At 44.4% G+C, this 15,241-nt stretch overlaps 1 protein-coding gene across 1 annotated transcript in view; it reads left to right on the top strand.

Annotated features, from left to right (window-relative positions):
* Positions 1-15,241, top strand: part of LOC144767471 (CD209 antigen-like protein C) — a 165,179-nt gene that overhangs the window by 82,447 nt on the left and 67,491 nt on the right. Inside the window, exon 5 of the mRNA XM_078650888.1 lies at positions 12,076-12,182. Coding sequence (XP_078507014.1) covers positions 12,076-12,182 — 107 coding nt within the window. The remainder of the gene's footprint in view (positions 1-12,075; positions 12,183-15,241) is intronic.

The raw sequence follows: 15,241 nt of genomic DNA, 5'->3' as shown, positions 1-15,241 counted from the left end.
ATGTATAGTTGCCCACCTTTAGCTGACACATATTTCTCTGTTAACAACGTGAGATTTAAGACCTGATCGACTGTCCCAAGCCCTTCTCTAAAACCGTATTGCACATCTGAGACTATGCTATTTTCTTCTGCCCAGGTTTGAAGGCGTTCCAAAAGAATTCGCCCTACTCTCTTGCCTAGTGTATCTAACAAGGATATAGGCCGATAGCACCCTGGGTTACTACGATCACCCTTTTTAAAAATTGGTACCAAGATCGATGTTGACCAGGATTTCACTAAACCTGTCTGAGTAGTTGCTTCAAGTACTCTCATCAGGACTGGGGACCATAGGTCCAGTTGGAACTTAAATAAGTCTACTGGGACCCCGTCCGGCCCAGGGGCTTTTCCAGATTTTGATTTTTTAAGAGCCTTTATAATTTCATCGTATTCAAACGTTATCTGTATTGGATATGTTGGTGTCCCAATATTATCAGCCAGGTCTTGAATCGATACTTCATCTTGTTTAAAAATGGTTGAAAAATCGTTCACCCAGGCTTCGGGATCTACAGCTACCTCTAGTTTTGGCAAATCCTGATCTACACAAAGAAACGGGGCTTTAACTGTTTTCCAAAAGGTAAGGGAATCCTTCTCAAGACAACTATGATGAAGTTGTTTCCATAAGGAGTCCTTAATTTGGATTTTTCGCTTCATTTGTGCTAAATTATAAGCCTTCCTCAGGTCTGCAATCTCTTGCCTGTTCCTAATATCTTTAGTTAGTGCGTTCTTTAATTTGGTTAGTGCTTTGGTGCATTCTGCATTAAACCAGCCCCTCCTAGGATTGGATCTATTTATCTTTCTAGTAATGGATAACTCTTTGCGTATTACTTTAGAGATGGTCTCATAGCTGGTAAGAATTGTCTCCGGGCTAGAGTTTAGGTCTAAATATCCATTTAATTCAGGGAGTACCTTTTTCACAACGCTTGTCAAGACTTTTTGTTGGTCTACATTAGCCCATTTTAGCGTGAAGCCGTTTAATTTGTCTAAAGTAAGAGATTTCACCATATGTTGTTCTATTAGCTGGGGTACCCGAATTGGAAAAAGGTAGTGTGGAAACCTATACTGAACTAAAAAATAAGTCCATTCATTGGCTAAACAAAAATAGACCCCTTCCACCCCAGGTGCGTAGTGAAATTATATTTTCACGCAGAGTAAGCTGGGTGGGACAGAGAGTGAAAGATATTGCGGGCAACTGTGTTTTGATTCATTTTAGAGATAGGCGGGTGGTCCAATATATTTGTGAATGGTGTCAGCCGAGGGTGACAAGCAGAATTCAGACCCTTGCCGTAAGTTATTTTTATCCCCCTTGTTCCCTAACAGAGAGAATGGGAAACCCAGGTAAACAATGGGAGGTGAGAGCCCAGGTTGGAAGTCCACATAATAGGGGACGGAATGCTGATCTTTTTCCATTACCTAATGTTCCTGTAAGTAATAGATTTAGTGGATTAGATCAGGTGGATTGACTGAATCTAATTGGCCAGTGTCCACCAACTATGATCAAACAGCTAGGTACATGTTCCATGGATGTGGGAGCTGAGGCTATTAATCAACAATTGTTGATCATAAATGAGTTGTTGAATGAAGAGATTAGCATGGGAACCAATGATAGTATTCAGGAGGTCCCATATAGCACTCCCCTTAGACAGGTGGGAAACAAGTTCGTAGCACCCCAACAGGGGGTGAATACTAGTGTCCCCGAGCCCATAAAGGTAGAAAGATTGCAGGGAGTCATGGCTACCAACCAGCAATGGCTGAAAAGTAATTGATTTGGCGCCAAAACACCACATGATAGGAAGCATTGACAGCCAAATCGAAGCCCCCCAAGTTACTTCTAGCAGAGAATCGGAGGTGATCCTGCCCACGGTATCACAATGGAGGGAGCCCCCTTTGGCTACAGAGTTAGTAATGTTAGAAAGACCACAGGGTACTAGGATCTTGTCATGGAATATAGCAGGCCCAACCGCGAGAATGGATCTTCCGGATTGGGGAGACTACATAGATTCTCATGAGATCTGCCTATTCCAAGAGACCTGGGCATTAAAACCATCCTATAGAGTCGGCTTCGTTGCATACTGTGAAGCGGCTGTACAGGGCCCATGGGGGGAACCCTCCGGGGGTTGTGTATTTGGGTTGGCACACATTTGGGTTATACGGTTAAAAGGATAGAAACCCACTCCCCCGATATCTTATGTATTCTTCTTACCCTTAGAAACCTTACAAAGTTGGCCATCATCAATGTCTACTCTCGCCCAGTAAGGTATGAGCAGACTTCACAGACGTTAGACAGCTTGGCTGCTTTCTTTTCCACGTTGCCTGGGAAAGCCCACGTTATTATCGGCGGGGATTTTGATTGCCATTTTGAACCCCTCAATGGCCTTTCATCTTCTAGCACCAGTGATGAGGATTCAACTTGGGCAATTCCTGCGTGCAATACCTATCCGATAAGGGGGTGGACTCCATTAGTATTGCAATTGACCTCACTTACCCTCACCCATTCGCTCAGGGCATGCAATGGGCGGTTTCCTGCTGACAATCCAGGGAACTTCACCAGTGATAGGAATGGCCAAGCATCCACAATGGATGTACGTTGTTACAACGCATGCTTTTACCACGCATGCTTTTACAATGCAGGTTTTTCAACGCAAGTCGTTACAACGACTTGCGTTGGGGGGTGCTGGATAGTGAATAGTTTAATTTACTATTCCAACTCCAGTCCCCGTGGATAGTAGGGAAGGTGTTGGATAGTAAATTAAACTATACCTATCCTAGAGCGCCCCCAGCGCAATTCGTTGAAATGACTTGCGTTGAAAAACCTGCGTTGTAAAGGCACTGCATGGTAAAAGTTGCGTCGTAAAGGATGTTTCCCATCCACAATTGACTACATATTGGTGAATGTAGAAATTTGGCACAGGATCTTGAATTTTCGGGTCCATCCCCGTGGTGAAAGCGACCACAACCTGCTGGTTGTAACTTTAGATAGTTACTTACCGGAAGGAGGGCAGGGTTTGGTCAATCCGCAACTCTCCAATTTAATTGCGGTTGAAGGAGGTAGAAGAGTCCGCTGGGGTACAATTGCACAATCTACAGAAGAGATGGCCACTATGTATAATTGTATCATCCCTTCCTTAGAAAAGGCATCCCTCGCCTCTGAAAATAGCAGCACTTTAGAATCCCAAGAAGTGCTAGGAAAAATCCATCAGGACTTGGTTACATCCCTTGCGGAGTTCTTCTACAGTAGTAAGACCAACAAAGGTATTCAATATAGAGGAAAAACCCCTGGTACAATAGGGCATGTAGAGACGCAAATCATGCCCTGTTGTCAAGACTCAAAGAGGGGGATAGTAAATGTATAAGGGAAGCAAGGGGGTTTTAAAAAAAATTGTTTTAGTAGCCAAATAAGAATGGGAGATCGACAGATGGGAGGACATTAAGAAAGCTTTAGACGATAAAGTCACAGGAGGCTTCTGGAACCTGGTTAAGACTGGAAAAACCAAGGGTAGGTCTGCCAACAAGCCAAACCTCGGGGAGGAAGTTTGTCGAGCCCATTTTAAAGCTCTATATTCTAGGCCACAAAATGGATTCAGCGAGATAAGGACATCGGTTAGTGCTCACATTTTGTACTCCTCTGGTGATATACCCCCTTGTACACTGGCTGAGGTATTAGTGGCCTTGGCCAAAGTACTACCAAAAAAAGCACCTGGTTTGGATAGGATCCCTCGAGACCTGTATAAAAATGAACAGGTAGTGTGAGCTCCATATCTCCAGACCCTTTTTAATGCAATTCTTTATGGTATGGCACCCCCTCTAACTTGGGCAGGTGCTGAGATATTTCCTATTTATAAAAAAGGTTCCCCCTTAGAACCGGTAAACTATAGGCCGATTAGCCTCATTGACGTAACACAGAAGATTTTTGCCCGTGTTCCATTAGGAAGATTGCAGGCATGGATGGATGGCCTTAATATTTTAACTCCCTTACAAGCAGGCTTTAGGCCTAAAACCTCGACCATAGACCAGTTATTTAGACTCCAACTGATCTATTGGAAAAACATAACACTGGAGGGTGGTAGCCTGTATCTTACATTCGTGGACCTCAAAGCCGCGTTTGACATGGTAGATCGTGATCAGTTGTGGGGCCTACTACTCGACATGGGAGCCCCAGCCTATCTTTGCCATCAGTTCACACGCCTCCACGAAGGTACCTTTGCTAGGGTAAGATTCGGCAAGAATGGGGAATTAACAGCTTCTTTCCCCGTTGAGAAGGGGGTGAGACATGGTTGTGTGCTTGCGCCAACCCTTTTCTCACTCTTTCTCAATGGGCTAATTAAGGATCTCCTTGCTATCAAGGATATTGACTCTCCAAGACTTGCTAACCGCAAAATACCGGCCTTAATGTTTGCGGACGACACGCTGTTCCTATCCAAAACACCTATGGGGATGCTGCGTGTCCTGGAGGAATTTAGCTTGTTTTGTAAGAATCGGAACTTGGAGGTAAACATAAAGAAAACAAAGTACATGGTCTTTCATGCCAATTCTACTAATTGTACACACCCCAAAATGGATGATAGTACCCTAGAGAGGGTGCCCATATTCCACTACTTGGGTCTCACCCTAAATGATAAAATGGGGTGGGGACCACAAATTAATAAAGCAAACTTAAAGCTAATCCAAGCTACTGGGGGGATTTTAAAAGTACACAGGAGTTGTGCTGTAAAGGTCATAAGCCCACCTGTAGAAATGTATAAGGTCCAAGCGAGGGGGCATCAATGTACGGTGCTGAACTTTGGGGCCACTGTTTAGCTGATGTCCTAACAGTGACAGAAAATAATTTTATAAGACAACTTCTGGGCCTGCCTAAAAGTACCCCTCTAATACCCTTAAGGATGGATTTGGGTAGTATTCCCATTGCAGACCTGACTGCTTCCCGTCCACTCCTCTACTGGCGGTGGTTCTGGAGTACGTCAGAGTTAGGAAATTATAGGGAGGAGCTAAAAGCTGTTATGTCTACTTTGGTGGCGGGGAATATCCCGTGGTTGTCCTTTGTTAGGAACACATTTCGTGCTATAGGAAAGGATGACCTGTGGTCGGCACCAGAGGAGACATGTTCAGTCATTTCTAAAAAATCACTAGCAACTGCTTTGAAAGAATACAAATTGGCACGCATTTTGCAGAAAGTAGATTCGTCCAGCCTAACGTCCAGGTTTCTGGATGCAAAACAGCATTACAATTTGGAGTTGGTGCTGGACTCCATTCAACCCCTTGCAGCAAAGCAACTGTTTCTTCAATTCAGGCACGGGTCTAATAATTGGGCGGGTGTTTCTAAACAACTTTGTCCCGGGTAAATGGGTCCTACAACTCTGCAGAAATCTGGGTATAAGAAACCATAGAGAATTCTATAGGGTACTAAAACACGATACCCACCCAGTTTTTGTTGTTGCTATTTCCAAATTTCTATTTGCAATGTGGTGCAAACACAGACGTCTATTGAAAGACTAAGCTGAGAACTTAGATAATCCTGTTTCCTTATGATTACCCCTGTGATCCTAAACTTATATAAATTTAGGCCATCAATTTTTCTTTTAACATTTTAAGTGTCTTTTGTAATCGACTGTACTGGTTTTATTGTTGAAAAAGATGTCCGTGTTATAGTATTTGCCCTTGTTTGCTGCCCCACTCGTGACAATTGATTCCAGGGGGTGGGATCCTCTATATGTTGATACTTTTTGACCCCCAAGGGGTTCTAACGACAATTGTATAGAGATGTATTTTTTAATCTCTAATTAATATGTTATTTTATGAACTATGTTTTATGGATAATGCTATTTAATATGTGCTTTTATGGCTGCAATAGCCGAAATAAAGCTTTCTGACTGACAGTACTCTATCTGACAGTACCATTCATAAGATTGATGTCAATGCCTGCTGCAGTGTTGCTGTTTAGTAGACAAGCCGCATCATTTTCGACTCTACACGCTCTCTCCAACCCAATCTCCCCTCCTCCTGAGATTTGTCTCCTCTTGGAAACTGAGAGCAAATCTCAGTAGGATTCATGAACTACCATCGCCGCTCCATTTGAATCATCTGGGATTCAGGTAAGTGGCTTATGAACTGGACCTTCTGAGCCACTCTACAGTACACTCCTGTACTTGTGGACATTACAGCAAAAGGATTGGCTTGTTTCTCAGAGAACTGCCCTGCTTCCTAAGGCATGTCTTGTTTCCCAGAGGACTTCCCTGCTGCTTGAAGCCTGTCCTGATCTCTGAGAAAAATGCCTTCATCCCAGGCATCCTGAGCAACATACTGGGTCAGTTGTCTGACCTCCTATCTGAACTACAGGGACACAACAAGCTCCAGAGGCCTTGCAACAACTGCACATATGATATGGCCTGCTGAATTGGACCTGCAACTAGACCTGCCTGAGCCCTGCTGTCCTCTGCTAGAGTGATTCCCAGATCCCCAAAAGGTGCCTCTCCAGATCGTGGAACCTTGGCTGGAATTGAAGTGCACTCCTCTACAAGAAAATGTGAAATGCTGAAGTTTTAGGCTTTTTGCAACCACGAACGGGCCAGTCCGTACTAAGATTCTGCTGCCTGCGACAACTGCTGACGCAAAGTTCTGGTGAACCTGACTATTCATGCTACAGTGACTGACAGTGATAATCAGCAATGCGAAAGCTGCACTTTGCCCTACAGCAATGACAGCCAGTGGGAACGGCCAATGTGAAGCTCCAGGAACAACCGTCTGTGGCTCCAGACCGGATCTTCGTTTTACAGACACCACCTGTGATCTCTCCCTGCTCCTTTCAGCCTTTTCCGTCGTCAACTGGACACTTCGAGCCAAACATTTGCAAAGGTAATTTGAAATTGAACCAACCTGGTCCCTGTATCCTGCCCATGCTCTATTGTTGGCTTGAACGTGTGACTTCCTTCCTGTCTAGCACAATCAAATGACTGCAAGTGACACTTTGTGGTTTTAGGTGTTATACTTAACTGACACTTTAAGACTGCAGATATGCTGTTCTACTAATAGTATTTGTGTTGTTTTATTCTCTGAATTGGTGTGGGATTTTTCTTGGGATGTTTTTTCACTTTATTACTGTGTGAGTGCTGCATAGACGCTTTACACATGCCTTTATGTTAAGCCTGGCTGCTTTTGTGCCAAGCTACCTGAGGGTTAAGCACGGGTTAATTTAGTGACTCTTTGATTTCACCCTAACAGGGATGTGGTTGTTGCTTGAGTGAGGTTGTCACCCCCCTCAGCCAAAAAAACAATTTCTTACTTCTATCTTCAAAGGTAATCTCTTGGGCCGAAACAGTGCAGCAAATCAATCCCAGCAGCAAATCAGTTGCAACAGTGAAGTGACCTAAATGGTTATTAATTCTATTTTGTTCCTGCCAATAAAATGCTCTTAGTATATAGCAATGGTCACTCTGTATATAGCCGTCAACCAAATGCATAATGTAATAAAATGCTTGAAAAAAGAAGGAGGCAGTTGGCTAAACCAACGCATTGAGCAGGAGCTTGATTGTGGCATTGCCAACTTTGAGACACCCTCGCTGGCTACAGCTTTAGACAGTGCTGTGCTGGAAAATTTGACTTCCTAAACTTAGACACAGTCAGACAACTACTACATTTATGCCAAATTTAAAGGGAAAGGCTCACTGCAGGCCTTCTTGTGTTGAAGGGAAAGAAATACTGATGTGACAAGGGGTGCATCTTGAGATGGTGTGCTCAGGGTGTGGCCGTCATGACTCAGCAACATTTCACTGCTGACTCAGGGACGCAGCGGGCGAGGTTTTCTTACCCCAAGGAGAAAGATCTAGAATAAGGGCAGAATAAAGAATAATAACGCTGTAAGAATGGAGACTGTAGAGACTCGTTCATGGGAGACTGGGACTGAGGGACCGTAGCCACATCTTCCAGGCCAGACAGAGAAGGTCAGTAAATCTGACTGCAATAAGGTCACATACCAGGTATCTGATAGCTGGAGGTTTGCATAGCTGCATGCCTTGTGCACACTGAAGAGGAAGACGTGTTGACTGATTTGACTAGGGGCACATCTTGAGATGCTTTGCATAACTGTCATAACTCAGGTATAAAGCAGGCGAAGTTCCCTTAACAGAAGATGGAATATCTGGAAGAAGGGCAAACTGAGAACTCCACAAGAATGGAGACTCTGGAGACTATCTCATGGAAGAGTAGGGCTGATAGACAGGCTTTTCAGGCCTGAGAAGCCCATCAGATTACAGTAGGATCACATCCCCAGTAATTTTGGCAAGGCAGACTGGAGCAGTTGCATGTTTCCTCGAAACAGCTTATTTGCATGGTTCCCACTCACTTAGTTCAATCACCATTTTAGCATTTCCCTGCACCTTTGTTTTATTATACATTTTTCCTTTGTGTTTCATTCTGTTTTCCCTCATATGCCTCTGAAGATCTACTCTTCACTGACTTTCATCTATGTGACATTGGGCGCGAGCACCCCTTCTCAGCATCTCCCTGTATTCTAGAGCTTGAGGAAGGTAACTGGGTACTTCCCGGGTTCACTACTGATGTTCCCTTACAGAACATCAAGCAGTGGCAGCTGGTACAAAACGGGGCTAAAAAAATATATATAACACTCACCTCTGCACGGCCTCCGTCTCTCCTCTGTTGTTTCTCCTCTGCTTCTCCTCCTGACTCCTGGAAGCAGGAAGCACACAGGCTCCCCCGAGCCATCACGACACTGTTGTCACCAGTATAGCAGCAGCATTGGGGTTGGTCTGAGAGGTCTGGTTTGGCATTCAGACAGGGAATAGGAGCCTAAGCATGTTATTCAGCTAGACTGCGGAATGCAGCCAGGTGGAGAACATGCTAAGAGTGCATGACTATCCGGCCCAAGATGACCGGCTACACCATCATGCGCACTTAAGTGCACATATTTCTTCCTCTTCCTGCTCAGACAGCCCAGCCCCACCCCGCCCGCCCTAACCTCGTTCACTCTGTAATAACATTATGTTATTACCAACTTATTTTTCCTTTTTTGCACTGCTGAAAATCAGTGAGGCAAGCTCCTCCAACTTAGTGGATGAACTGCTGCAGGCATCATCGATAAAAAGGTTGGTGATTATTACATTCTGTCACCACTATTACTCATCGCACTCCGGTCTGTTTTCTCTCTCATGGTCCAAATCCCCATATTCCCATTAACAACATTCTGTGGGAGATTCCTATTTGTCCGCCTATTGTTCCCACTTGGTGTAGATGTTGGAGTAGCATCGAAATTCCCTCTTTCTACATGGCTCACAACAAGGTTGTGGTAGCAGCTGAGCAGCGCTCAGAGCACGTGAGCGACAGCAGTTTTACACAATGCTGTGCTGGAAGGCAGATGTTAAACTTGGGATTCTTCTCCGCTTCCCAAGTGAGAACCAGGATGTCTATAATGAGGGCATGATCAAACCTTATAAGAAGCCCTTTCCATGATGATAGTTAGTCAATAGGATGCATTAATTCCTTAATTTTATGTTGTGTTCTTTATCCTCTCATTTCGTTTATATTCCAAATATTTGCTTCTTCATTCTTGTTATGTTATGTTATGTTAAGGCCGTACTTTTAGAGCGCACGGCTACCCCAGGGGGTGTCCCGGCGCTTTGGCAAAGAGGCCTGAAATCCAAAAACACAAAGGCAGAAACGCTACAGTCACAGTGATTACACAGAAAAGAGCATGGTCTTCAGCTCTTTCCTGAAAGCTAGGAGGCTATTAGCTTTGCGGAGTGAGAGAGGGAGCTCATTCCAAAGGCACGCTGCCATATATTGGAAGGACCGTCCTCCCATCCGAACTCGTTTGACAGTGGGCACCTCCATTTTAGCCAAATCGGCTGACCGCAACATCCTCCGTGGCACATAGAAAGCAGTACGCTTTCTAATGTAGTTAGGACCAACATAGTGAAGGGCTTTGAACGCCAGCGTGAGAAATTTACACCTGATTCTTTTAGAAATAGGTAGCCAATGCAACCTATTTAAAAGCAGAGAAGCACTGGCTCTCCTTGGCAGGCCAAATATGGCTCTGGCCGCCGAGTTTTGGACGATTTGCAGTCTAGCCAGAAGATACTTGGGCAGACCTGCAAAAAGCGCGTTTGCGTAATCTAACCGTGACCCCACTAGCGCCTGGACTACAGTCTTTCGATATTGCAGGGAAAGCAGTGGAAGAAATTTCCTCAGCATTTTAAGAATGCCGAAGCATTTCCCTGCTAGCCCCATAACATGGGGTCGGAAAGATAGGTCGTCATCAAATACCACTCCAAGATTTTTCACTTGGGAGGATGACTTCTCAGGAGGGAACATGTCCTGGGGCCACCACGACTTCCAGCTCGGATCGGGGGCACAGCCAAAGAAAAGCAGCTCAGACTTATCCGAGTTGCATTTCAGGCTGTGCCGCTGAAACCACGCAAAGACTGCACTCAGACAGTCTTTGATCCTGTCACCGTCAAAGACCTCTCCTTTGCTGCACGTAAACAAGAGCTGGGTGTCATCAGCGTATGAGATGACCCGGGCCCCATAAGCCTCCGCTACCACCGCCAGAGGGGCCATATAGATGTTAAAAATGGTGGGGCTCAGGATGGACCCTTGAGGAACCCCGACCTCTAGCGATGACATTTCAGCGGAGAACGGTGGAGCCCAGATCACCTGTCGGCGGCCCGATAGGAAGGATTGAAACCAATCCAACACCGTCCCCCGCAGTCCGATCTCCCTGAGTCTTAAAAGGAGACCAGCATGAGGGACGGTGTCGAAAGCCGCCAACAAGTCCAGCATGACTAACATCGCCTTTCCCCCTCGATCGAGCGTCTCCCTGATGGCGTCGGTCACCTCCACAAGGGCTGTCTCCGTGCTATAATTAGCACGGAAACCCGATTGAGAATCATGGAGAATGTTTCAACCCACCAGATGTCCTGACTCCTTCCATATTGCCAATGTGATACTATTCAATCAATATCTGCTGCTGCCTGTTGCGATAGCCTCTTTATCAGTCAACATATTTACCCCTTCTTCCAACTCGATAGTATTCTGAATGTTGCTTGCCATGGTCAAATCAACTTCATCTATGCTTTTCATGTAATTTCTACCTGACATTAGGGCAGATGCCTTTCACAACAATTTAGAGACCTTCACAAATTCTTGACTCATGTTTATGAAAACAGTTCATTGCCAAGTACCCCGATAGCTCACTCACTCTATGTTTAAAAGTGCTCCGCTGTTCTCAGCCCCAGCTCTGTTTAGCCCATACTGCAAAGATCATTACAGATGCTTGGGTCTATACAGTGGCGTCTCCTCCGCTAAGGAGGAGGAGTGTTGTCCCACTGCTTACAGCAGTGAAATAAAGAAAACATAAAATGATAATAACTTGTTGTTATCATCATTTTGCTTCCCTGTTGCTGTAGGTTTGTGGGCCGGCGGGGCTGCTCTGCTTACAGATCTGGGGAAAGGGAGAAGTGGTCTGTACTCCCAGCCTGTGCATAAATGTTTGACCGGTCTTTTGGGCAGGCCAAACATTCATGCGGAGCGGGACGTTCCCTGTTCTCATGCAGGCCACATTAAAGCCTTCATTGAGAACATGCCCAGGCCCCCATTCCCTGGCTGAGCACCAATCCACGGCACTCAGGCCAGTCACAAAGTGCCCCCCCACCCCGATCCGTGCCCGCCGCCACTGGGTCTATATCTTACATAGATTTGGATGGATTGTTACTATGAACTGTCTTGAATGGACCATCCAGCATGGAGCTCTGCCCTCTTTCCACCACCTCAGTTTCTGCAGACTGTCACTGGTGGACACTCTTATGTACTGCTTAGTAAAGCTGTGCACCGCATTTCACATTAAAATGTTCAAGCAATCAAATCATTCTAAATGTTAATGCCTTGCAAGGATGGCGATTACGATTAAAGATGATTTGATTTCAGTGTTTGGACAGAAAGTGAGGAAATATCCTTCCAGAATTTGATTATGTGAATGTAGCCTTTTATTACCATATAGTTTTCTGAGACAAGTTCTTTAACATTTGACTTTCAGATATTTCTATCTCAGAGAGTCCACGGAATCACCTGGATCGGACTGTCAAAGAATAAAATGGGCTTGTTTATATGGGAAGATGGAACTGTTTTGATTAATGAAACTGCGTAAGTATTTAGGTTGGAGATACAAAGATATTCTGATGATAGAACTAATTATGTGAACCTCTGATTACTTAACCCCTTGCATGCTGATGACGGCCCCCAGCCGTCATGCACTACGGCGCTCGTGTGCTGATGACGGCTGGGGGGCCGTCATAAACCCGCCCACTTGCGATTTTGCCGCACAGGCGCAGAATCGCGGCAGCATGCAAGGGGTTAAATGCTTATCTCTTGAATTTAGGGATGTAATCTTTGTTGAAAAAAGTGGACATAGTAAGTGTCTCATCTCATGAGTTTACAACTTTGAAATAAGGTATGATATGCTGAGTTGATTTTACCGCATCACTTTCTGCATGTTTTTTATTTCCTATATCTCTTCACACATACATTTCAGTAGGTTTTCCCTGCTGGAATCTATTAGGGAAAACATGTAAGAGTGAGATAATTATCACATACTTAGCACTGAACCTGTTATCAGCTCATTAATCGTAAACTCTATCTGTCTTATCTGGCTGTTGTCCTGGAGGTAAGAGAGTGAATGTGACATGTCTTCAGGGTCACTTTTTCTATATGCACCCTTGTGTTTGCGCCACACAAGCCAAAGTAACAAACAACAGGTATAGTATTCTTATCTAAACTAGGCCTGGGCGGTAAACTCTGCTCTGCTCACAAAGTTTGCAGAGTTTTCTGCACTCTGCGCTCCATGGAGCACTCTGAGTTCTGAAAATCTCTGCTTCGCATAGCAGAGTTTTTTTCCTCACTCGTGGTCATCATCGTCAAGGTGCTGAGCACATGCGAGGAAATCCACTTCTGGGAGAGACTTCTCAGCGCAGGCTTTTGGATCTCTCAAAGGGGACAGTCACGGATGGTTGTGACCGCTCACATTTAGAAACCTTCCATTCGCATTGAGAAAGCTGCCGCTCGAGTATAACATCTACTCGGGCAGCAGAAAATAAGTAGTGCCCTATTGTGCTGCGCATGGTGCCATTCACACTGATTTTACAGCGAGGGAAAAAAACACCGAGCCAGAAAATCCATGCAAACGGCGTGACCAAACACTCTGCGCCCCCTGAGGAACTCTGCGTGGCACAGCGGGGTTTTTTAGCCATTTTGCGGGAGCTCCCGAACTCCGCCCAGGACTAATCTAAACTATGTTATGTTGCCTCACCTAACAGAGCTTACAAGGTAAACAGGGTCTTATCAAACTAACCTGTTTAACCTTTTGGTATAATTCTTTTTGGTAGGGATGAACAGACAGCTTAAACAGTGACTCATCCTGAGGTCTGTTACAATGCTGATTTGACCTGAAAAAAGAACAAGAGCTATCATCCAAGTGAAGATTACAAGTTCCAGGAAAAACAACACACATGCGGACATTTCCCCCTTCACATTTCACCAGGAAATACCTGGTTAAATGTTAAGGAGGGTGGGGCTGCCTAGAAAGAGGGTCAACACTCATTCTGATACCAAAATTTATAATTAAGAGGCAGATCCATTTTTATTGATTGAGTGATTACTGCACCATACAATATCTGTAATTAGGAGGTGCGGTATTTTCGACCTGTTTACTTCAATTAGTCTTTATTTGATTATAAACAATCATGACAGACATATGTACAAAAATACATAAAATAAAAAACGAATTGGCTGGTAAAACATATAAAATATAAAAAATAAAATCAATAAAATCCATATTCAAATCTTATCTCAGTACATACAAACATTTCCATCATCAAGGGTAAATAGGGTCAAAACCAAAAGATAGATCTGCAATTAAATGCAACAGGAAATTCGCAAGGAGTAAGCACATATTAACCTATTTATATCAGAGAGTACTGAAACACCAAACTCAGCACCCTGGTACAAGATAGAAGATACAGTTTTAAGGTGATTACATAAATACATAATTGCATAGTTACGTAGTGCCCTGCATCCTGATCCTTCTTATGCCCATGTCCAACTCCAACATTTTGCCATAGCCACCACTACGACTTCGCTGGTGTCAGATTTTATAATAAGCAAAGCCATTTGGGAGGATCATGTTCCCAAGTTGGCGCAAATTGGCTTAAGACATTTTTAGCGAGGCGCCTTGTATGCAGGGCAGACCAAGAGGATATGCAACAGAGTCTCTTCCCCACATAAACAGGAGTGACAGAGTCAGTGTTGAACAGGCCCCTAGTTTTTATTAAACGTTTTTACAGGGAGGCTTCCCACTCTAAATTGGTGGTAAATCTTGCTGTCTTCAAAGCTAGTAATGATGTCCCAATAGGCCTCCATGCTATGCTCAATTTTGTGGCACAGAAAGAGGCCTTTTAAGGAATCTCCGTTCACCTGAGAAAAGGATCTCTGCCAGATTATCTCCATATATAAGGCTTTGAATTCCGCTTTTGTGGGAAACGAGTTCCCTTCAGGGTCCCGCCATAAATGGGTAAGGGCCATACTTGAAAGAGCCACCTTAATCTTGTGTAACCATGTAATCTTATTGGATTCATCAGCCTCTCTAATTTTCTTAAGTGCCTGTGCATAGTCTGCCAACTCTGGGGTAGTCCAAAGCCGTCACCAATAGGCAAGAGGTCTGAAACCCGGTTCCTATTCAAGAGAAATACACCCAAGGTCCATCAATAACGGCCTTAAAGTTGTTGACATTGGGAGACCAGTCAATGGCCTCATGAACTTGTTCTGCGCTTGGACTAAAAAAGATACATTTTGGAACCCCCAGAGTTCTGCTCCATAGATTATTGAGGCTCTAACCTTTCCTTGATTAATAGACGTTGCCGGAGCCACTGGTTTGGTTAAGGATAGACCTGTTTACTTATAACAAAGACCTTTCTCTTAGGATCCTCTGTTCTCCTGATCACGTCATCTTCAAATTGTAGCACAATTTGAAATACATTTTTGGGATAAACCCATCAATTATGATACAAGTAGCTCATCAAAATAATGGGCGAGGGAATACTAAATTCAGCTCTTTTTCCAACATCCTCATTTGGCGATTCGTTTGAATAAAGTAAGTCATCAACCAGAATGAGAGTCAGGAGCAGAAGGAGCATCTAGATTGACAGTTG

The sequence above is a fragment of the Lissotriton helveticus genome, chromosome 7 (assembly GCF_964261635.1).
Source record: "Lissotriton helveticus chromosome 7, aLisHel1.1, whole genome shotgun sequence".
Lineage (NCBI taxonomy): Eukaryota > Metazoa > Chordata > Amphibia > Caudata > Salamandridae > Lissotriton > Lissotriton helveticus.
The sequence above is the reverse complement of the archived record's forward strand: the minus strand, read 5'-3'. Positions and strand labels throughout refer to the sequence as shown.